This window comes from Lagopus muta, chromosome 17 (assembly GCF_023343835.1).
Source record: "Lagopus muta isolate bLagMut1 chromosome 17, bLagMut1 primary, whole genome shotgun sequence".
Lineage (NCBI taxonomy): Eukaryota > Metazoa > Chordata > Aves > Galliformes > Phasianidae > Lagopus > Lagopus muta.
Window position 1 is genome coordinate 9,999,647 of NC_064449.1, and position 24,268 is coordinate 10,023,914.

The 24,268-nt window shown below is 43.6% G+C and overlaps 1 protein-coding gene across 4 annotated transcripts in view; it reads left to right on the plus strand.

Annotated features, from left to right (window-relative positions):
• The window catches only part of ULK1 (unc-51 like autophagy activating kinase 1), a 91,440-nt gene that overhangs the window by 41,678 nt on the left and 25,494 nt on the right, over window positions 1–24,268 (plus strand). For 3 of the 4 annotated variants that reach the window (XM_048964540.1, XM_048964537.1, XM_048964539.1), the window contains 6 exons: window positions 240–341; window positions 7,282–7,340; window positions 11,153–11,235; window positions 15,665–15,715; window positions 21,575–21,663; window positions 23,652–23,817. In XM_048964540.1, the coding sequence (XP_048820497.1) occupies window positions 240–341; window positions 7,282–7,340; window positions 11,153–11,235; window positions 15,665–15,715; window positions 21,575–21,663; window positions 23,652–23,817 (550 nt within the window). The remainder of the gene's footprint in view (window positions 1–239; window positions 342–7,281; window positions 7,341–11,152; window positions 11,236–15,664; window positions 15,716–21,574; window positions 21,664–23,651; window positions 23,818–24,268) is intronic. The other variant, XM_048964538.1, reaches the window with a different exon arrangement.

Genomic DNA, 24,268 nt, shown 5'->3' on the forward strand with positions numbered 1-24,268 from the left:
ACTTACCTGCTGTTTGCTTTGCTTCAGAATATCTGTGTGGTTTCAAAGAAACTTCTGAGTGCAGTTGGTTCAGCAGAAAATGGTATGCTTGGGGTGGGACAGAACTGTGTTTTTCCAAAAGAGGTGTAACAGCATAAGGGTTTTTAAAGCATAGTGGTGACTTCTGCTCCTTTTCTTGCACCCGCCAAAAATATCTGCACCCTTTGTAAAAGTCAAATTTGTGTTCTCTCCCTAAAAAGGCACCAGAAGTCATTATGTCTCAACACTACGATGCCAAAGCTGACCTCTGGAGTATTGGAACCATCATTTATCAGTGTCTGACAGGAAAGGCTCCTTTTCAGGTGAGTTGCTTAGATCTAAGGTTTCTGGATCTTTTTTTTTTCCTCCAAATTCACTATTACTATTTTCTAAATCCACTTCCTCTGAAGTATCTGTGATCTTTATTGTCACGTGGAACCAGCTTTGCCCTTGTCTGTCAGTCCAGCATACTGGCAATGTGGTATTTTATATATTTTAATGCTGGAGATGATACCAGAAGATGAGACCCCTTTCTTTTTCTGAGCTGTATGTCAATGAGATGTGTTTCATGGTTATAAATCCTTGAGCAAGGTTATCTCCTTAGGAAAGTTATCATGGACCAGCTAAAGCAGTGGTATTTCCAGGCACACACTTGCTTTATTTTTTCCTTAAATAAAGTTTGTATTTATGATGCTATGCTCAATGTATACCCAACAGAATTACAAGCACCAATTATGAAAGGACAATTGCAAGTTAATATTAAGGATGATTTGGTGGTAATGTGTAGCAGCTGAAGTAACTTTTGTTTTTAGAGCAGCTAATTAGGTTCTTAGCTAAAGTATCTTCTGTCATCTCACAGTAATCCTTTCCAACCTGAAATGTTTAAGTTGATCAAGTCCAAACCCCTTCAAACACAGTGCAGTCTGGTAAAACTCCACCCTGTAATTTATGCCACAAGTGCTGGCTGAGTTAGAAAACATCAGTTTTGAAAAACATCCTCTGATTTTAAATTCCCAATTGATGGAGAACTTACTTCAATCTTACACAAGTTTAAGATTACTTCACATACCTTTAATCTCATATATAGCTGGAGTTAATCTAAACTGTGTGTTTGTCTTGTTCCCAGTCATTAGTGTGACAGAGTACATTGCATGTTACTTAGTTTTTCTTCCATGCCCGGTGAGATCTGCACACTCTTCCTTACAACCACTTAAAGCACTGTGCTTGGCAGGTGTTTTCCTTGCTGGCTTATAGCATAGCAGAGAGATGCTCAGGTTGTTGATGCTTCTTTACTTATTCGATGTTTGAGTTCTGCAGAGCTCATCTTTCTGATCCATGGAAAAACAGGAAACCACAGATTTGCATACTGATGTCAGTTCCAGTTCATGGCAGTGCTTTGGCTTCAGATCAGTTAGGACAAATGTGATCTGTGGCCTTTTTTCCCCTCATGTTCTGTCTTCTCTTCATCCTGTTTTGTTGTTTTTTTTTTTTTTCCCCCAAAGGTGAGGAGGAGTGAAATCTATGCTCGTGTAGTAGGCCAAACTTTATGTGCTGCAGGATTTTCTGAGCTATAGCTCCACACCTCTTGACAATTTCATATGAGACCTTGAATGTTTATATAGTTACATCACCAGGAGGGAAAAAGTGAATTCACTGTCTGTTGTAGGCAACAGTGTACAAATACAGAAATAAACTGATGGTATGTTTTGATTTTTATCTCAGAGCAAAGAACTTTTTTCCCCCCTCAGAGTAATTTTTTCCCTGTTACTATATGCCTCTTCCATTCCAGTGTCTTACATTCTACCCACCAGCTTAGTCTCTATTTAGCACAAGGCTTCATTTCCTGTGCATGTTTCCTTTTTATAAACATCCCTACTAAGTAGATGGAAACTCCTGAATGGCTCCCATTTGCTGGCTGCATCCACTCGTTGTTGCTGTTGGTGTCTTTGAGTGGAGAAAATGACTGCTGGGATGAAAGAAAATATTTGTGCATTAAGGAGAAAAAAAAAGGGGGGCATAGAGAAAGCAAGCTTTGACCCTGTGTGCACTGGGGAGCCTTGCACCAATTAAGTCTTGTCTCTTGGAGCCTTTCAGTCTCTGAAGGCCTGTGATGTTGTGCTCCTTCAGGTGGTGTTAGCTTGCACCTGTGTGACTTCCACAGGTGTTTTTTCACTTAAGTTTTTCCACTGAAAGTATCTCATACAACCTTGGGGCATCTGATTTCTTTGAAAAGAGTTAGGTAGCCTTTGTTATCTGTCACTGAAGCACGTCACAGAAATGTTCTTCTGAAAATGTTTGCTCTTAGAGTGAAGGTTTCTCACAGAAAATAAAATTAAATCCCAGTCAGCTTCATTCAGCTCTCCAGCCAAGGTTTTAGATGGGAAGATGGACAATGGACTGCTGTTATTCTGACCATGAGTCCTCAGGCTCACACAGAGGTGAGGCAGTCCTGCAATGCCTGCGTCCCTTTGAGCCATGGCACTCTCTGGCTTTGCACTGCGCAATGAAAGGGTACTTCAGTCCCTGCTCATTGCTTTGCTCAGTGTTTGCCTGACCCAATGACTTCTTTCTCTCCCATATGCATTTGGCATCTGTTGGGCTGGGGGGGGTCATTTATTTCTCTGTTTTGATTTACTTTTTTCCCCATGCCCTTTTCTTTTTTTGGGGTCTGTGTTTTGAAACAAAATGCTAGCCTCATTTGTTACTGCAGTAGCAGCTGTGGATTTGTTTGATTAGGGAGAAAGAAAATCTCAGCCCAGATGGTTCTCTATGTACCCTCTATTTGTTTTGACTGTGTCACAAACTGCCTTCTCTAGGCTGCAAGTTTCAGGTGAATGAAGCCTGGCCAGGGCAGATGTAGGAAATCTAGTTAAAGGTTAACAAGTTTTATTTCTTTGTTGGCATGACTGTTTTGTAAGAATTTGCTGATAGGCAGGCTGTTGTTTGCAGGCTTTTAAGAGGAGAGGCAAGGATGGTTGATAAAGTGGTGGACCTGTGGCCAGAGTTATTGGGGAGACCCCAAAGCTGGTGCTTTGATGGGGAGGACACATCTAGAAATGGATGGAGAGATAATAGGCTTGCTTTGCATGGTGCCACCAGCAAACCTGGTTGTGCAGGGCAGCCAGCAACTGGATTTCTCATGGTAACCTCTTGAGGTTAAATCTTCACAATGCATTCCCTTCCAGACTGTCCAGGACAGCACCTCACCTCTGGTAGCTGAGATTCCCATGGGAATTAAATGTGCTGCATTTGGGCTCTCTAGCTGTTTATGAGCCAATTGGACAACTTCATGGGTATGCAAACCCAAAGGACTCCGGTGTTATCTGTAGCAAGGAGTTAGTGTCTAAAAATAAATGGGCTTTGGGGGACTGGGTTAGATGGAGAAAAGTCCAAACATGTATGGAAAGACTGAGGCAGCTGTCAGTCTAGAAAGTGCTTGTAAATCTAGACAGAGATGTGTGTATGAGAGTGTGTGTCTGTGGATGTGATTTATAGTTGTCTCAAAGTTCTAATTTTAACTGCAGCGGGGTCACTCAAGGCAACTTCCCAAAGCCATTCCTGTTCCTTCCCTGCATGCAGAGAAGAAAGAAGCTGCAGATGCTCAGTGTGAACAGTTGGTAGGATGGCCTGTGAAGCTGTCATAAGGAGCTTTTTGTATTAAACATGCCCATAAACAAAACAGCGGGTCTGCCACAGTGATGGGATTAATAGGATTCATAATCCCTATAAAAAGATTTGCTGAGCACTGTATTCATGTGGAATTGTTAATTTGCCTTGCCTAATAAGTGGTCTGCACTTGCATCTCTTCACCCAGGACAGCAATTGAACAGTGCATTTCCAGGTCTTGCTGCCATCCTGAGAAATGCCTTGAGAGTGTAGCAGCTTTCTCCTGTGCTTAGAGATGAAAAGATTGGGCTATCAGGTTCTGCTAAGGACCAGGAGACCTGGCTGTCTGCTGCTGGAGCTCTTGCACGAATCTCCTCACTGCTGTATGGCTGCGGTGTGCTATTGATGCATGAAGAGAGCCGAGGAGCAGGGAAGGGAGAGAGAGAGAGTGTGCACAAGTTGCTGGTCTGGCAGCTCTGAAAGAGTTAATTTGTGTGCGTACATTCTTATCCCAGCTAGCTGGTAGATGAAAAATTAATTTCTAAGCCTGACGTACCAAGTCTGCTGCTTTGTTTCTGAGTCAATTCAATTGGCGTAAGTACTAGGATTATATATCACTTAAAACAACTGCTGTGTTGTAAAATGGGCCTTGAAGAAAACTGGGGGAGGAGGACTTCATTCCCAGAATTTGAACTCCTGGTTTATTGCCAGGCGGGCTGCTCTTTTGTTCCCAGAGCTCCTCTCTGTGTCTGTAGGCAGACGTGTTCCTCACTGAGGTTAAAAAGTGGTGGTAGGCTGCTATACCAAAACTTGGCACAGTGATAAACTTGTTGCTGTGGTCAGTGAGCCACGGGCTTTTTGCCTTGTATTTGTTCTCGTGGGAGCTGAGAGAAAAGCCTCCATGGACAGCTAAGGAAAAAGGATATAGCTGTCTATATCTATAACTTTTTTTTTCCTGCTGCTTGTGCTTTCAGGATCCCCTGGATGCTTGCCACTTAACTGGAGCAGATACCATTACGTATGCTATGAAATGTTGACTAGACAGTGCTGTTCACTGAGGGTGTGAATGTCTCTGGTCCTTTTCTGACTGAGCTCTGTGCTTTTGCATCCAGCTTCCTCCCAAGCACAACAAATCCAGTGCTGAGTGCTTCTGAAAGCGCCACTGCTTGTTGGGTGCAATTTATTTGCAGGCAGCCAGCACCAAGTGGGATTTGGCAAGGTTCTGCTGAATGCCTGTGTTGGCTAAACATATTTCCACTGCTGCTCAGGACAAAGGAGCAGAGTGGCAAGACTGAATTTGTCTGACTGTCTTATATATATAGAAAGGACAGACAAAACCAGACCAGTGCAGCTGCTCCAGAGAAACGTGAGAGGAGGAGCAAGGGCAGGAGTTGGCCTGCTGCTGTGTCTCCTACGTGTGGGGAAAACAAAGCTGAATTACCCATTCTGTACCATTCTGTACCCATACCTGGTTTCTGACAGATGGGTGCTGTCCTACAGGTAGCAGCTGGCTCTGTGTACCTTGAATGGTCCAGTTGTTAAGTGCATACAAGGATTTCCTAATGTTCTGGTTAGATAGGGTGTATCTCTATAGATTAGTATCTCTCTAGATAAGTCCTTAATGCCTAGAACTGTCACTTCAATTCCTTCCTCTAGCATCTTGTGTGAAGAGGGGATCTTTATTGAGGATGTTGTTTCTAAGCACTGGCGTGGTGGAAACCTCCTCTATTGAGAGGAGGTTTCTTAATGGTTTTGTGTATGTGCTGTTTTTAATATACCCCATCTTCATTGCCAGGAAAATTTCTGACAAAACAGTGTTTGAAATAGATCAGAGCTTCATTGTGTTTGTGAAACAATTGAGTTGTTGCAACAGGAAACTAACAGAGAAAACAGCCAAGGCTTGTGCCTCTCTCGTGTGAGCAGACTCTTGGCTTCCCTGCAGCAGAGCAGAGCTCTGTTCCTTCTTGTTCATTGTCTGTCAGGCGTATTTTTCATTCTGCAGAGTGCTGTGGCTGAGCCATTTGGTGCAGTGTGTACACTTGCCTCGTTGAAGTTTGCCAAATATTAGGAATCTAATTAAAGTGCAAGATCTGCAAGGGGTGAGGTGTAACATGGAGTTTTACCAAATCAAATTGAATGGCAGTGACTGGAAATGCTGACAGAGATCGGCATCTGCATAACAGCATGCTTTGCCAAACTCAATTCATTTGAGTGGTTTCCCAAGAATGTATTTTGTACCTCCTGTTTGAGTCCCTGCTGTGTCTGTGAACGATGGAGGATAGATTATTACAGAAAGAACTAGGAAAGCTTGATTTCCTTCTCTTAGGAATCCAGTAGCTCTGTTTGTGCAAGGATCTGGGTGGGTGAGTGTGTAAACAGCAACGCCTGTTTTGGTCCAGTTGACAGAAAAGTTAGTAGGCTTGGTTTGCTAACACTAAGCAAGAAGTGTTGCTCTAATCAGTGTTACAGCAGTCTGTTGGTATTAGCAGCTCCCTCTGGTTTCTTTCAGAGTTTTGTACTGTGCTTTCTCAGTAGTTCTTAACTTCATGTTCATCTTCAGCCAGAGGGAACAGGTGATGTTGAAACAGCATCTTGTGGCTGCTTTTCCAGCCGTGCTGTGTTAGTGGTATTGTGATGGCCATCTGTGGGTTTACTTGTCTGATTTGCCATTTTAAGCATCTTAATTGACCTTAGATGCTTCCAATTTTGAAATGGCAGTAGGTGGAAGGCTTGAGGGTTTTTGGAGCACACAACGCCAGGAGAGCTGCCTGATGCCTCCTGGTTCACACTTTCCTAAACATTGTGCTGTACCATTAATTGCTCGCACGCGAATCTTTCTAATCTTCCTTCCCTATTTATATATTTACCTTGTCTGTGTCATCCCAGCCTACTCTCTCTTTAATAAGGAGACTTTGCTTAAGCAGAAAAGCTGAAGACATTGGGGTTAGCTTCCTAGCCTGTATTTATTCATTGTGTAAAACAAACAGAGGAATGACGTTAGGAGATCTTTGTCTGCGTTTCTGTACTGGAAATGTTATTTTTAACCTCAGTTGTGCCAAGCCTTTTTTTTTTTTTAATCTCCTCTCTCAGAATTTGGGAGCTTGTCCACATCTCCAGTAATTATGTACATTAATGCACAAGTAGGACCTGTAACTTGAGACCTTCTAGCTTCCTGGATTTAAAGTAGAAAACTGATTCTGCTGCTGTTTCCTTATGTTCCTGATTTCTTCAGGTTCCTTGTCCATCAACAGACTCTGCCTCTTTTCTAAATACCCTGCAGCAGTAATCCATGCTGGCAGCAGGAGCTGTCATTTGTCATCTGGGACTCCTCACGTTCAGTTGTTTAGCCTCCTAAGTGAGACTATTAGCTCAGCTCTGACCTGAGCGCTGGAGCCCACTGAAATGAAGCTCAGCCCTCAGAAAGGGGGAGCAGGGCAGAACCAGGTCAGGGACAGAAAGGCAGGAGGCTGAAATGCTGTATTTTCACTCTGGATCAGCGCTGGCTTTTTAGACTAAAGCAAGCTGCAGCTTCTGATTGTGTCTGTGAGGGTTTGAAAAGTGCCTGTCTGCTCTTCAGAGTAACTGTGAAATAGAAATGCTGATCCTCTTCCTTTATTGTAAGCTGTTTCACATACTGGTTTTATTTTTCCTCTACAGGCCAGTAGCCCCCAGGATCTTCGTCTCTTCTATGAGAAAAACAACATGCTGATGCCGAAGTAAGCATTTCCCAGTGTTGCTGTCTGTATGCACTTGTTTACTCTGTCTTTACACCTATCCCTGCATGCTCCCAGCTTGTCACTTGAGAGATGACTGAAAAATATTTGGCAACTTGCCTTGCCCCATTCTTTAAACCAATGGTGATATGGCCCGTGAGAAAGAACACTGCATTTCCATAATTGGTGTTCTCTCTTTCTATAGATAATGCTACCCTCCTTTATTGCAAAAAAATATATATAAAAATCAGGATTTTAATGATGTCAGGAACCAGGCAATGGTCCTTTCTGGTGTATGGCTTCCCTGAGGCTAAGAACAGCCTTTTATTAAGAATAAAATAAAAATCATGGCAATTCTTGAATCATGTAAGCGGCCAAACTGCAGTCTCTCTCCTGTAACCTGCTGTACCTGACTGTAGATCACATTGCTGTTTCTCACGTGTCAGGACAGCAACTGCTTGTGTCCATCCTGCTAATAGGAGGAAATATTATAACCTCTGTGGAAATTGACACTGCTGCAGTCTCCATTGGTCATACAGTGAAGATAGCTCTTTTCATCCCAGGGGTGTATGTTACCTAGTGATGTGCTAGCACATCAGTGCTCTGATTTGTCAGTATATTTTGATTTTGTTGCTGTGGTCTGTACTTTTGATCTACGTTCTTAAAGCCAAGCATCATGCATGCTTTGGAAATCTCAGCATAGTAGAGGAAAAGGACTGAAGTTCCAGATTACATATCCAAATATTGGAAGGCATTTTTGCCCAGAAAGTTAGCTTCTGTTTGGCAGAGCTGCTAATGCAGCCACATGTGCAGGAAGTTCCTTGAGTTGCTTTGTATGGATTTTTCCTTATCAGTTCAGACAGGTCCAAGTGATGGGGGAAAAAGCTGTAAAGAAGCCAGAGTGATTAGCAATGGCTTCTGCTAAGCATTTAGTTCTCCTGTAAGTACTTCATATTTTGATCTATGGCAAAGAGGCAAATTTTGATCAGGACTAAAGTTGGTCTGTATTCTTTTAGATTGAATCTGAGTGTGTGATCGAGTGAAACAATTCAAAGCAAAACCACTGACACATAGTTGGAGCCACATAGTCTGTGTAAACAGAAAGCAGACCTTCTGTTTCCCATACACAGTGTAAAACATGGCTGCTCACCTTTGAGGTAGTGACTCAAAAAAATCACTGCAATTAATAAGCTCCCTGCCTCTGATCACACTGCCCTGCTGCATGGCTTATGTGTGCTATAGGAGACAGCCATGGGGAGAAACAAAACCTTTCTGTAAGAGGACTGCATGTCTGTTCTTATAGGGATTGGTCCTTTTTTTTTGTAGTGAGTTCTCTATGGACACTCTGTGTTTACTATTTTCACTCAACTCTACTTTTGAACTCTCAAATTTCACAGTATTTAAATCCAAACCCATTTTTTTTTTTTCCACTGTAGAAGTTGGATCCAAAGTGGCCTTTGTTAATGCTTTCTGAAGGTTGTAAGTTTTAACGTGAGCTGCAATCTGTGCTATTTCCTGAGCAAACACGAATGAACTGCCCCCACCAGCCCTGCCAGTACAGGATGGGACATGAAACGACTCAGGACTTCATTCTCAGATAGCAGCAGTGCCAGTGTTTGGTTTTGTTCTCCTTGGGGCTAGGCATGCTGGCAGCCACCTCCCCAGCATCACCATGGAAGATGGTGTGTTTTGGCTTGGGAATGGGGTGGGGAAGAACAGCTGATTAAATCCTCACCAGCAGCTTCTACCTCCCAAGCTGATGCTGTTGCTGACAGGTGAAATGCCATTCTGAGGTGGGGAGCCCGTGGCAGTAGGAACAAGCCCAAAGGCCTCACAATTTTAATAGCACTGATCTAAATAATTAACATTCATTGCCCTGATTTGCATGGCAAAGTATATCTAGATCACGGAAGGAAAATGGCAGTTTTGTTGCTTAGGTTTCTAAGCTTGATGTTTTAGAGGTGAGAGATGGAGGAGGCAAACAGACTGTAAATCTGCCATCTTGTCAGTCTGTTCTAGCATCTGAGGTCTACTACTTGACCTGCCTGTTTCTTGGCTTTAAAATCATACAAAAGCTAAAGTCATTGCTGGGAAACAGGTTCATTTTGGATGAGTGCTTTGTGTTTTGAATAAATAAATGATGATGATAACACTGGAGGACTGCAGATCTCCGACACTAATGTATTTTTCAGGAGACTGATAGCTGTGGTATCCTGGGTATCCTGAGAAGTAGACTTGGTGTGCTTCTAAGGCACGTGCTTTTTGACAAGGGGTTGTTTTTCTTGGCTCAAACTGACTCTTAGTTTATCTGCATCCCACCCAGAGTCCTTGTGGTCTCCTCTGTCAGGCTGGGAAGAGCGCACAGCTGTTCCAGTGTCAGGGGTGGAAAAGTGTCTCCTCCAATACAAACAAGGGTGGTGTATGTTTAGGATGATTCTCTGTTCTAGGAATCACTGGATTCAAATTCCTGCACAGATGAAGCCTAGGACTTCACAGAAAAATAACCAGATAGTTATGAAGCCTATAAATACACACCTTGCCCAACATCTCTGGTTTCACTTCAGACTGAATGGAATTCTGGTAGAGCCACCTAGCCCTCCTTCTCTCTTCCATTTGACCCAACTTCTTTTCCACCCTGTCTGTGGAAGCCGTGCAGGAACAGTTGCTTCTCCCAGCGTCCGTCAGCCTTGGCTGCAGGCTGGCAAGTGATGCCAGCCCAGCAAAGTGCAGCGCTGCCCAAGTGAACCACATGCTGTGCTACTGAGCAGGCTCGGGCTCCACGCAGTTCAAATTACTGTGCTGAGCACTCGTGCCATTACCTTGGCTGACCCTTGTGTGGGGATTGGGAAAAGCCTGGCAGGCCGTGGGGCCGTGCTGGGCACAGCCGTGATAAACACAGTTAATGCTGAGAGGAGTTGGAGCCACCTAGGCTTAATTTGGAGAGCTCTGCTCTGGCTGCACGCAGGACCTGCTGCTACAGGCCCTAACGGTGCTGTTGGTTACAGAGGAAAGTAACAGATCTAAATCCACTTATGCAAGAGCTGAACTCTGCTTTCCCTTCCTTAATCCATTCATTTATTCCCTGCTTCTCGCAGTACATTGGAGTTGCAAAGATCTGCCCTGGCCTCTCTCCTATCTACCTATGGGATTGGGGTGAGAACGGTGATTTACTGGCTCTCTTGTGTTGCAGTGACCATTGAAAGGAGTACTTTCTTCTGGTCATACTGGAAGGTGGGGAAATAGCTGTGCTAATTTTAGCTTGCTTTGGGTGCCAGATGCTTAGATCTTAATGGCCTTTGGTTAATAAATGTTGTTTGTATATCAGGGAAGCAAATAGACAAAGGTCACTTGCCAGCTGTGTTTAAAAAGAAATGCCTTAATAAAATGGTAGTAATTGGTGATACATATTCACGACCAGATTCTTAATTGGAAACTTCCCCTCATGAACTGCTTCATTTTAATGACTTCTTTATTCCCACTAGAGCAAGTAGAAGAGATTTTATTCAGTGTGAAATATTGCCTATTGACTGGATTGAGCTGAGAGCTGGAGGGATGGTATTGGCACTGCTGCCGAAGGGGGAATTGCAGGTGCTCATGGGAGAGGCCACTACAGCTAGATTAGTTGTAGCCTTAGCAGTTACAATGGGGAGTAAAAGCCAAGCAGGGATGCAAATAGAGATGTTCCTGTTTAGCCTCTCTCCAGTGAGCCCAGCAGGGACAACGCAAGTTTGCATTTGCAGTTTGCCTTTCTGAATATGCAGAAGTAGCTTAAACAGACTGAGAGTCTCTCATTTTGCTTTTGTTTTCAATCCTAGCATCCCCAGGGAGACATCAAGCCACCTGAGGCAGCTACTGTTGGGCCTCCTGCAGCGCAATCATAAGGACCGCATGGACTTTGGTAAGACACCACTCCACTTTGAGTTCTGCTGCCAGTCTGTGCCTTGTTCTGCCATTTCCTGCACAAACCTTTGTAGTTTTGGAGAAGCAACTAGACTGGTGGTACCTGTGTTTATCTGCCTGGGAGACTCAATGATCTTGATTTAATTTAGTTATTTATGTGCTGGAAAGGTCCATATGGATTCCAGTAAAGTTTTGTGAACCCAGAGATTTGGCAGACTTCATCAAATGCTTTCTAATATATGTTCCCTCTCCTGGCTTCTGCTTTTGAAGTTTGTCTTTTGTGTTCAGCGTGCTATCAGGTGGAATGTGCAACTTGTGCATCCCAGTTCTTAACTGTCATAGTGTCTTCCAAAAGCTGCAAGCTATATCAATTTAATGGTCAGTTCAGGTAATAACCCCCCTCTTCATGGGTCTGTTGTGATAATCCCTTTTTTTTTATTGTTATTTTTTTTTAAATACCCTCTAGGCTGAGAACAAATATTAGGTGCCAGGAAGTTCTGGTTGTAGTAGCTTCTTCCAGATGTGCCCAGGTGAGCTGAAAGACCTGCAGCCTTCTCTGAAAGTCATGATCTTGAGAAAAGCAGGCAATGTAGGATTTTTTTCTCAAGTCCCTTAAAGGACCAGTTCACCTTAAGGCAGCTCTGGTCTTTTCTCCTTCTCCCTTCCCTTTGGGTAAAGATAGCACAGCCCTTTCTCAGGTGAAAATCAGGACAAGAATAGCGTCTCTCACTAAGGTCCTGATAGCATGTGGTACTCTGAAGGCAGAGGAGAGCAGCAGTGAGCAGCTTGCCTCTCACTGGTCTGTGCTGCTGGTGGAATGGTAAGTTTTGCTTGCCCAGCATCTGTTTGAGTGGTGCTTAGCACTGGGCAAGCCTATTTAACTGTTGGTTTCCCCTGCTGCTGGGGTCTCAGAGCCCACAGGTCTGTGTGAAATATCAGTTGAGCAGTATCACAACACAGTTAAAGAATCACTTGAGTCGGGAGGGACTCTTAAAGGTCATCCAATCCATCTCCCCTGCAGTGAAAAGGAATATCTACAGCTAGATCAGGTTGTCACACAACTGGCTGTTTTTTTGCAAAAATAAATTGAATAAGGGTAAGCTCATGTATACTTTCAGAATATTACTTTAGAGTCCAACTTGGGATAAAAGGATTTGTTACTTGTCTTTTAAGGGTTGGTTTTCTGTTATTTTTTGTGCTAATCAGCTCAGGTGGATTGTTTCCTTTGGGGCAGCATGTGCTAGTTGATGATGCAGCCTTTGTTATTCCTTTGGATTAGAGATAAGGGGAGTGCCTTTCTGGGGACACTGTCATCTGGGTAAAGCAAGCATATGGATTGACAAGTCTGATTGTAATTATTGCACGGTGAATGTAAAGGACTACTGTTTACAATGTTGCAGAAATAAGAAAACAAACCTTTTCCAAAGGGAATTATTGAAAGTATTGACAGACTGACTTGAATATAAGTACTTCTCTCAGTAGCCCCTGCAGGTCTTCTGTCTGGGTTGTGGATCTCTGCCTCTTTTGTCGTGCTGCTGTACATCTCAAAAGAAAACTACATTTGAGGTTCCCATTTCCCTGCTGTCAGAAATGGAGTCTGGTGAACCTTTTTAGCAGCCCTGTTAGCTGGTTTTGTACTTCTTCAGAATTGAGTGCATGAGTCATTGTCTCTCTAGCTCTTGAAAATGTAAGATAATATACTTTGATTTCACTCAGGACAACAGTTTCAGAACATCTTACTGGATTGAGATTCTCTCCCCCTAATCACATAAAGGATCCTTTTCTCTATAGATTGGCGTGTCCTTGTAATATGTAATTATTTCTTAGGGAGAGCTTGTGAATGTATTGTTAAAGGAGCTTATGCTAGAGATGTTCCTTGTGCATTACAGAAGGATGCCAGACAGCCAGAGATCTATTCATTTTGTATTACAGTATCTCCTGTCAGTGAAGAGGAAAACATACCCCAGAGCAGTGATTTATTAAAGACCAATCTCTTCTTCCTCATCATCCAATTGCATTCTCTGTCTCGTCCCTTCTTCCCTCTTGTTCTCCTTTCTCTGCTGTCTTCTGCTGCTAGGTCTTCAGCTCCTTTATGTTCCTGGGGGCTTACAGTTTGAAGTACGCTCGCTGAATGGACCTTTAGTCTTTTCCTTTCAGTGTCAGCTTGGGTATAGCGCCTCTTGCCAAAACAGTAGCACTGCTTAGCTGAGAGCACTTCCCTGTGCCCAACTTCTGTCATGTCTTCAACTGCTGCCCGTGGCCAACTGCACACAAAGTGTTAACGCCCTACAGCTCAAGATCCTGTCTGAAGCAGATCTCCCCCGCCTCTTCTTCCCCTAGATGGCTCTCCTGGTAGACAGGTGCTTTGGTTTGCTGCTGGCAAACTAACTGAAGGCTCTGCTCACCTACGCTATTTATAAAAAGTCTAATTTGGCTGATGGTCTGTACCTTTGTTAGCTGTCCCATTTACCCTCCTGTGCTCTGATGGTTAGGATCTGTGTGTGGTGCTGAGCCAGGGCTGCTCTTATTTGGTCCCTTTGGCCCTCTGTGGTCCCTTAGAGATAGGAGCAGTGCTCTCCACAGAGCTCCCCCACATCTCAGCTGCTCCACACAGCTGCACTGCATGAGGTTGAAGCTCCTTTTACGTGTTGTATGTTCTACCAGGAACTTGCAATCTCAAGATTATCTAGAGGAACACAAGGAATGTTTCAAACTGCAAGCTGCCTGCTTATGATTACAATTTCTTGTTAAATTTTGCTTTGCAAGCACAACTAACTAGCAACTAACAACTAACAAGCAGTTTGGAGGGGAAAACATGAAAGAAATATAGTCACTTCCACCCTCTAAGATGTTACTACATAACTGGTTGAATCAGCTGAGCTGAGGGTGGTGCCTCTGGAGGAGTGGGCTGAAGAAGCAGCATGAAAGTCAAGTGGACTAGCAGCTCCTGATGAATAAGGATGTTCTCCATCCACAGCAAATGTTATCTGAGATTCCAGTGTTCCCTGCCAGAGGATTCCATGACTTCTGTTGTGCTGAGCACCATACCAGTGGGCTCTGACTGCAGGATTCTGGCACTGCATTGGCAAGAATGGGCTGACGGGAAGAGGATTATGTTAAACAAAACAAAAAGCCCCACAAAACTGAAACCAGTTTCTGCTTTCTGGAAAGCTGTCTGGCCAAAGAGGAGCTGTTTACAGAATTCAGGAATCTGCAAACCTCGGGTGATGCAACAGGAAATTCGTGCTGGGAAAACAAGTTGAACAGCTCACAGTTAGCCAAGTAATCAGTGTTGATCCATGACTGATACTTCTGAAAGGCTGAATTGCTTTGCATTGCTGGTCACGACAGAGGAAGAATCAGTACAGAAGTGCAGTGGATTGGAGATGAAGGAATCAGAAGCTACTTAGGAGGACAGGAAAACATGTAGAGAGTCTCCAGCAGGCCAAGACAGAAACATTTCATGACCTGGATAATGAGAAAATTCTCCTGTAATGAGTGAAGATATACCAGCACAAGTGCCATAAGGAGTTTTGGGCTTGTAATTCTGTGGTGGCCTTTTGGAAAATGCACTTCTGCCTTGAATGCAGGATGAGGTCCACTCTGTGTATTATGGAATATCACTCAATAGAAGTCATTTGTCTCTTTTGTGGGATTAGTGGCAGCACAATACAGTAAATGTATATCTCCCTTGGATCCCTGCAATTATGGTGACTTTGTCATTCTGATCAACTAGGAATTATGGCTTTTAATGCTACTTGGCATCTTAGCATTTGCCTTTTCTTGCTGATAAGAGCTTTTGACACAGTCATGCCAACTATTGACACTGTTGTTTCTGGCCCTCAGTAGCTGACTCAACTGCAATAGCCATTGAAAGATGGAATTATTCACAATTAATTTAGTGAATGCTTCTGGCAGCCCAGGCTTGTAGCTTGCAGCAGAACATTACCAGATTCTTTAATAGTCTGTGGGAAAGGAAAAGCCACTTGGATATGCTTGAGACTCACCACCACTACCAAGCAAAGCTTTTTTTGTCCTTGCCTTTTTTCATTGGCCCACCTGGTTTCCCTCCTCACCCCTAGCTGATGTTGCAGAGATGCCTGGTAGCACACGAGCTGCTGTTTGTTTGTTATTGTTGTTTGGCTTTGGTTTGTTGTTTTTTTTTTTTTTTTTTTAACCCATCCTTAAATAGTGATCCTTGGATCCAGACAACTTCATTTTCTGTGGAAAAAGTCCACATCTTTACCCGTCTCATCTGTATTCTTTACCAGTGCTGCCTGCAGTAGTCAGCTTCCATGATTAACTGACTAGATTGCATGGAAAAATACTATAAAAATTACTGTACCTTTTTATGCTTGAACTGCTTTGTAAACTTCTTACGGTCTTTTCCTTTCACTGACTCATTGCTCGTGTTGGTTTTTTTTCAGATGAGTTTTTTCATCACCCATTCTTGGATGCAAGTGCCTCAATGAAAAAATGTAAGTGTTGCATTTTCATTATACTGGTTTCCAAACCATGACATCTTCCTGTGCTGCTAGCTCAAAAGGAAAGAAAAAGGCTGCTTTATGTTTTCTTGTTGTTCAGGTGTGGATTCAGGGGTCATTACTGTGTCATGTCCAGATTTTGCCATCAGAATGTATTTAATGTTGCTGAATTATCTTCAAAGGGAGAATGTGGGGGCTGATTAGAAACCTAATTCAGAAGTAAATGTATCTTTGAAATGCATTTAACTCTTCTTATGGAATGCTTGTCCAGTAGGGGTATTTGCAGGTAAACAGGATTGTGTGTGAAGATCTTGTTTTCACCTATATGTGTAGGACAGCTCAGTACAGTGAATGGGCAGAAGGAAGCTGACCTTGTTGTCATTGCTTTCTAGATGTGGTACCTTAGGTTGGCTTTGCTGAATTGTGGGTTAAAAATACAGTTTCAGTGCGTACCTCAAAATTCTCGCTAAATTTTAATTTAGAGGAGGATGTTTTGGAGCTCTGTGAAAACTGGTTGAAAGAACAGCAGTTTTCTATTGAAAATTCTTTCCTCTTCTGAATCAAAATTTTTGAAAACTTTTAACCACGTGTACTGCGATTCAGAGGTTTATTTTTGGTGGAAAGTAATTCAGAATTGCTGCCAATGCATGGGTTATAATTCTTCTCTGGCCAAGTGACTTGGTTTGATGGAATTCTGTGTAGTCATCTACTTTCTTCTGGAAGGATATTCATGGGCTTTTGATCTCTTAAGTAAGAGAGCCAAGATTTCCAGCAGTGGCTGCTTTGGGGTGCCCAACATGAGGGCTGGGAGTTTCAGTGGCAGTGTGCCCAGTGCTTTCTGAACACAGAGCCCCTTGGACAAGTATTGCAGTGGATTCCTTCACATCTAAAGTCTGCACTGATCTTCAGTCTCTTGCCTCCTCTTTCCTGGCCCAGAGCAGAATTTCTGAGTTATTTCTGATACAGATTTTTAACTGTGTATGTAGGTGACCATCCTGCGGGCAAGAAAAGACACTTCTGGTTTAGGGGAGCTTGCAAGCCAACAAGATGTGGTGTGAGTCCTGGGAAACAGGACTGCTCCACAGGCAGGAAAAGATTCTGCCTGTTTAGGACTGCTCCTAAGCCAGCTCAACCCTCAGCACCTGCTCCACCTCTGCTCTCTGGGAAAAAGCCTTCAAAGTCTGATCCCCAAATGGGCGGGGAAGGACTCCCACAGCTCTGCCTTGCATGCTCACCAACTCATCTCCTACCTCCAGCTGTTCCACTGCTTCACTGGCCAGGAGAATGGAAAACCCCCTGCAAACAGGGAAGGGTTCCCCTGGCTTGGCCTCAGTTTCCAGCTTGTGCACCCTTGTGTGGAAACCAGAGGCACCATTACAAGCAGGGAATGGTAGCTCAGCCTTTGCTTCCAGCTGCACCAGAATTAATGGTGCATGGTCACGGCCCAGTAAAGAGGGCACCTGTGCAGGCAGGTAAGGACTATCATAACTCCCCCATCGCCAGGCATGCATCCACAGCCTGGAGTCCTCCCCAGGCAGGATACACTAATACTGGTTTTGAAAAGATGATGGGAGAAATACATTCCCATCTTGGGAAGCCATTAAATTGTTGTGTACTGGGAGAAGATTGCTACTGGAGAAGAGCCTTCTTGTAGTCTACCACTGCTGGGTGGCAGTGCTGTATGGAGGCACCTGGGAAGTACAGTGAAGAGCCGGACTACTTCCATGTGGAGCCTTTGATTTGCCAGTTGGTGAGAGAAGAACCACTGCGTAAGCGAGTGCCTGCATCATGGTGACCTTGTAAAGCTTACTCATTACTCATATCAGGATGCTGCTTAGCATGGTAGCAGAGTTCATATTTACACAGGTCCAGATGATGAAACAAGATCATGGTGGCTGAAGGGTTATCCTACTATGGCTTTCTGTGCAGAACTAAGCCAAGTCCAGAGCTGAGTGCAGAACTAAGCTTGTTGTGCTGCTTTATCTGTATGAATCACCGCAGCATGAATGCAGGAAGTATCAAAGAGAAGAAAGCTGGTTATATCTGAATCATGATGGTCATGCTCCCATTGAATGATGGAGTCCTCAGGCTTGGAAGAAGGACAGTATACCCTTATATCTGTTCTCCCAGGCAGCTGATAACTGTGCTACTGGTGACTTCAGTGGAAGTGGCACTAGCACGTTGAGATTTGAGTGTGCAAGTTTCCCATAGGAGAGTTGGTTGCATCATCTGTTCAGGTCTACAACCTCTGGTTGTAGAGGTGGCCTCTGCCCCTGCAGGCAGATCAGTGCTGACTGCAGAGCTGAAGACATCATCTAGCTTTCCAAGTGCTGCCGAGGGTCATCCAGATCTGGTTAAAACATAGTGATAAAAAAACAAAGAGCCATGAGCTGTTTGTTCTGTTTGAATATATTATTGCTCCATCCTGGGAAATCAGACGAAAGAAGAAGTTTAAACAGTGAAATTTTGGAATTCAGAATGACATTTAGGAGTTCCACAGTTTTCTGAAGTGGAGAATTTTGAAGTTGCCAAGAAGGTCCAGGCTTCCTCACTCACAAACATTTTCACACTTTTCAAGACGTTTCAGCAAAATCAACATTTCTGTCAGAAGTTTTTAAATTCAGCTGTTCTGACAAGCTCATCCTCTGCTCTCCAATCATCTCACTCTGAAGCGAGGACATAAATCCTCTGACATCCAGACCACTGAGCTCTGATTGCCACTGGCTTTAGTCTGGAGAGTGGATTCAGGGCCTTGGGTTTTCTTAACTGAAGCATCCACTTTTTCTCTGTTTATAATTAGTTTTGTACTGTGGGTTTTGTACCTGTGACTAAGAGTGTACTGCAGAAGTGTACAATTTTGTTAATAAAGTCTTTACAATACCCCGTCTAGTCAGGATGTCGTCTTTCTGTAGCCAGGCTTCTGCTCTCTGTGTGGTATGGGGCAGTGTGTTACAGTAATAGGGCATAATTAGGTGCTTGTGCAAGTCTGCTCAGTAAACACACGGTAATTAGTGCCCACACAGATTGTTTTGGAGTTCTTTTGCTCCTGTCTTTAATGAATGCTAAGCTGGTACCTCCTTTACTGTGACTTCAGAGTATAAATCATGAGCAGTTATGGTTCATAGGCAAACACTGCAGTGCTGGTGGGGTGGTTCAGTGTCTGGGAGATCTGTCTGACTTAGTGACTTCTTGCATTTTTATGATCTTGATGTGCCTCATTGCAAGATACTAGCAAAAGAATCACCTGGACTTGTACGTGAACAAAATGGTGGTGGTGCAATTTTTTTAACTATAAAAAGCAGCTTGTTCTTCAGGCGAATTAAACTATTAAACTATTGCCTTGTCTGCAATTAAGTGACTTATTAATGACTAGTTCTGATTAAATTGAAATAATTACAAAAACATTTCTCCGAATGCGCATAAAACTCTGATTCCAAATAAACTGAAGAAAGCTGGAGGATCAGATATTTTTAGGGCAGCCGAGTCCCTTGTAGGATGATGTGCCAGCAGGGATTTCTGCAGGTGTGGGATCTGATACCAGGATCCACGCAGCTGGAGCACAGCCTTGTCTTTGTGGCTCCTAGCTCTCTAGTTCAGAAACCAGTTGGTGTTGGATATCCGAGCAGCATGCACGATGGCTGCTTTGTTGCTGGAACAAGATGGAGAGGACAGTGATGAAAACAGACGTATTTACATTACAGTTACAACCCAGCAATTTCTGGATTTGGGTGGGGGCCTACCATTCATGTTAACATTCCCCACATTCAGACTTGAGCTGAAAACATGATGAGCCAAGTGTTTGCAGCCTTTTTAATTTTAAACTGGGAGTGCCAGGGTGTGTGGAGGAGATGGAAGTGAGTGTTGTGCTTTCAAGCTGTCTTATGTGCCTTACGTGGAAAAATGCACCAACGTGTGCATGGAAGGCAGAGATGCATGGACTGAAAGTCCTTTTTTAGCATCAGGTCCTTTTGTATTTGACCTCATGGTATTACAGCGTGGATTTGGGGAGCTTGCTGGGTTTAAAATGAGAACGTGATTAAAAATGCTGTATCTGAAGGTTGGGCTTTGAACAGATAGCATTTTAATTTGAGTTTCAGTTGGTAGTGAAGTCTGCCTACTTGTCTTTCTAGATTAATGGAAAGCTGGCCAAAGCAAACAGACAAAATTAGAAAAGTCGCAATTTCAGCCAGGTTTAAATCAATAATAAACACAAAACCAAAATTAGAATGGAAAGGACCTTGAGAGAGAACTGATATGACTCTAATGAAAATACCAATTCCAGGAAAAACAGCCAGCACTACAATTTTTGCATGTGGACGCAGTTCAAAAGCTGCTTGCTTTTTCTTAAGAGCCTTTGCATAGTGGGAGGGTCTGTCTGTGCAAAGGTGAGTGGTGCAGAGCAGCTGGCAGGATAAAAATGGGGAGCTTCGCCTCTGGTTCCTGGTATTAAGCGGTTGAGAAAGGTCTGAGGGATTCCTCTGTGGGAGTCTGTGAGATCAGAAGCAGAGTATAGGCAGGACAGAGCTCTCTCTTTTGCAGGCAACTTCCCAGATCTCTGTGTGTGTTCCCTGAGCGTGGGCAGTGTGGAGCAGCTGTGCTGGAAGCCTGGGGAGCTGGAAGGGGATGTGGGTGGTGTAGCTCTCCATGCCAAACCCTTGACCGACCTCCCAAAACATCCATCTTCAGGGCACCACAGTGCTTGCTTCTGTCCTGGATCTGGAGCCGTGTTTTAACAGTGCATTGCAAGAAGCAAACCAAGCACAGCAAGGAAGGTTAAAAGAAAAAAAAACAAAACCAAAACAAAACAAAGCTCTCTCAGAAGGTTTAGAAAGATTTCATTAATTCTGGGTCTACCATGCAGTGTCCTGGTGTGTGTTCTAAAGCACTGGGGAAGGCACCTGTACATGTGTGCATGTCAATGCTGCTGGGGCTTTCTGTTGCACAAGCCCCAGAGCTCTGAATTGGTTTCTGTTTGCAGTACAACTTAAACATTTGGTTTTTGTTTATGTTAACAAACAGGGGGAGAAGAGCACCATGACCCTGTTCCAGTTAATAAGTCTGCACTTTTTTGGCTTTGTTTTCCTGCTTTTGGATTTCATTGCATCTTTGTCAGACTAAGGACTTCAGCCTCTAAGTGGCTGTTCTCTTTGTGCTGATCTCACTGATCTCACCATCCTTTAACCCTCTTTGATAGGCTAAAAGGGAAGACCTTATAAAGCCTTTTATTAGAATGATTGTTTTTCCATTCTTTTATAATTAAAACGCCGTTTCAACAGTTAATTGCTGAGGAGTGTAGTTTTGGTTTGCTTGCTCCACTTTGTTGTCTAGAACTTTGTAGTAGTTAATGCAAAAAATGACAGAGTTTTACTTCAAACAGAAGTGTTCTTTTAGGGTCTTTTATTGCCTCTCTTTCAATTAACAAGTATGGAATCGTTAGCACAGATCCTGTAAAGGTAGAAAATGGCACAAGATACTAATTCTCTGCCAATTCAATGGAAGAAAAGCAAAGCAAAATGTTCTTCTCATTTACTTGCCCCATCTGATCTCTGTTTAAAATTATTCAACTACCCAAATGGTTGCACACTCAAATTTGATCTTGGTTGGATGTTCTGAGACCTTCCACCCTAAGAGCTGTAATGGTGAACTAGTGTGTGGAGGAGTGGATGGATGCAAATCTCAGAACTGAATAGAATGCCAATTTTTCTACTGTTCTCCTTTAGCTGGCAATATCTGGTATGTGAGATAAACCTGATGTAAGAAGATGAAAAAGGCACTTTAGTATTGACTCATGTTGACAAGTTATTTTGTATTGATATATGTATTTTTCTTTTTTTCTCTTTCCCTTATTTTTAGCTGCTTCTGTGCCAATGCCTTCTTACCCCAGTTCAGGCTCTGGTAGTTCCTCCAGCAGCTCTTCTACTTCCCACCTGGCATCACCTCCTGTAAGTACAGCTCAGAGGATGCACCACTCCTGTTTGCAGGCCTCTCGCTTGCTTCTTTAGAAATGCAGCCTTTGCTTTTGCTGTTGTCTGGTGTGAGTGGCAGAAAACCTGAGTTCTCCCTGGGTTTTGTGCACTGTTTTCCAGTCTGCTTATACTTTGCATGCTGAATGTTGTCCTTCTCTTCTCAAGAAATATTTCAAAGTGTTATTGCCTATTATGTGAAAAGCCTTTGTGAAAGGAGTTGGTGTTAATATTGCTCATGTTGGCAGAGATAGGAAGCTCTTTGGAACCAAAAAAAGTTGATAATTTAAGGCATAGCTTATTCAGCTGCAAGTTCTCTGTTCTCAAGCAGAGTCTTTGCAACTTGACAACATATTGGCCCTTTTTTTGACAGATGGCACTGCTCCTTTCTGACCAGCATTCCCAGCCCCACAGAGACACATTCAGCAAGGCAGTTTGCTCACACCAGGCCTCGCATATTATGAGAACTGTCTTGAAGGGTAGGACATGAACTGACCAGTGCAGTGACATTCCTTCAGCTCGCTGAAGTGAAAACGTGTTTTTGGAGGCTGCTGGTGGAAGCTGCCTTTCAACTTTGAACAGAGGGATGCTGGTGGTGTGATGGGTAGTGGAAGGGAGAAGGACTGAATGTTCTTGTCTTCTCCCTGTTACTGCTGCTTTTTTGCTTTTTCGCTGAGGTTGCCAAGGCTTCTCAACTCCTTCAGGGAGTGCTGTGACTGAGGCTTCCTTTCTGTGTTTGTGGAAAATACTGTATCTGTTGTGAAGAGCTGCTGAGGGAAAGGTGTAGGGACTCAGTCTGAAGCTGATTTACGTTCTCCTGGTGCAGGCTGCAGGAGAGGGAAGGTCTGTTCTCTAAATGTCACGCAATTGTGTCTCTGGCTGCGTTTTTATTCCTGGCAGCCCCAGACAGAAGGGTTCTTGGCTGGGGTGCTCCTTGGCCAAAAGGCTCCAAGGGTGGGTAGATAATATCAAAAACAGACTTGCTTCCCTTAAGCTTTCCTGGTTCAGGGAGCAGTGGAGACTCGCTGTCCTACTGTGAGGGCTCCATGTTAGAAGTATACTGCACCCGTCCCAGTCTGCATTTGGAAGATACGCTGACGGAGCTGTGCTGGCTCAGCATGTGAAAAATGCCCTGTCTGCAGGGCAGGGCCAGCGTATTGCATGGAAAAGAGCTTTGATAGCTGGGAAATTCCTTCTGCCTGTGTATTCTGCATTGGTAGTGAGAGTCAGTCCCTTGTAGGGACAGCAGGAGAGGCTTTATGGCGAACGGGGCCTAAATAGGGCTCAGGAAAAAGCTGTTTCAGATCTTTCTCATGAAAAAAAAAAAAAGCACTAGGATAAAGATTGTGATCTGCACAGTGGGCAGTTCTTAAACCATCCATCTCCAGCCTCCTCCATCTGTCTGTCAGAGGTGAGGATTATGGGGCTTTCTTTCTTCTGAAGGAAAAATGGAGCTGTCTAGAGCCTGTCGTGCCTCTGAGAGCAGGGTGATGTTCATCTGCAGAATACTGGGCCTCCTTTGGGTCTCTCTAACTCCTCATATCGAAACAGCAAAACAGGGTTGTCCCAAAAGTGCAGACGCTGTGTATGTGTTTGTGGGTGGAGACAGAAGCTTTGAAAGCTTTTCTATTTCTCAAGCTCACCAGATTGAGTTTGTATCAAATGCACTGTTGATCTGGAAGGCCTTAGCAGTAGCAAAGGGGTATGGTACCTGAAGTGAAATTTTCTTACCTCAGGTGCATCAGGCATGCTGGCACTGTGTTTTGTATAACAAAGGATGCACAGTTCTGACACTGACATAAAAAGCTGTTCCTTTTCGGAAAACTGAACATCTGCCTCTGGCAAGCTATCAGCCCTGGTTTATGAGAGAAATGCTGTCTGTAGCCTTGTGCAGCTTGATTTAAAGGATCCAGCAGAATGATGAGGTAGCTGTGCTGAAGCCAGTGTTTGTTTTCTTCTTGAATTAGCAGTCTCTTGGAGAGATGCAGCAGCAGCTGCAAGAGAAGGCGTTAGCATCTCCTACCCAGGATTCCCCCGGCTTCCTGCATGGATCGAAGGACTCTGCTGGAAGCAGCAGTAAGAATTCATCCTGTGACACCGATGACTTCGTTATGGTCCCTGCACAGTTCTCAAGTAAGTTGGCTTCTGGAAATTGCAGACTTTCTGAGGAAAGGTGGATGTAGATCCTAACGGTAGTTAATAGACAGTTGAGGCATTGATTAAAGCTGTTTCGACTGAATAGCGGGAATGCTCTCGTTCTCAAGTTGCAGGAGACATCTGGCTGTCTGGTTAATTTCACAGGATACTGAGTAATTATCTTCAAAGATAGGAGATGAGAGTAAAGATTATTTGGGGAATGCAGTAAGAGATTGAACCTGGAAATCCAATTGGAAAAAGAGATAAGTAGGCTCATAGAGAAGTGACTTCCACTCCCAGATGTTCCCATATTATCCTATGTTCAGTTTCACTCAGCAGCACAGAGAAAGGCAAGATTTCAACTACCAAACCAGATTTTATACTTGAAAAATTTAAGGGAAAAAAAAAAAAAGAGGTGTTGGATTTTTCTTCAAATACCTTGAATTTG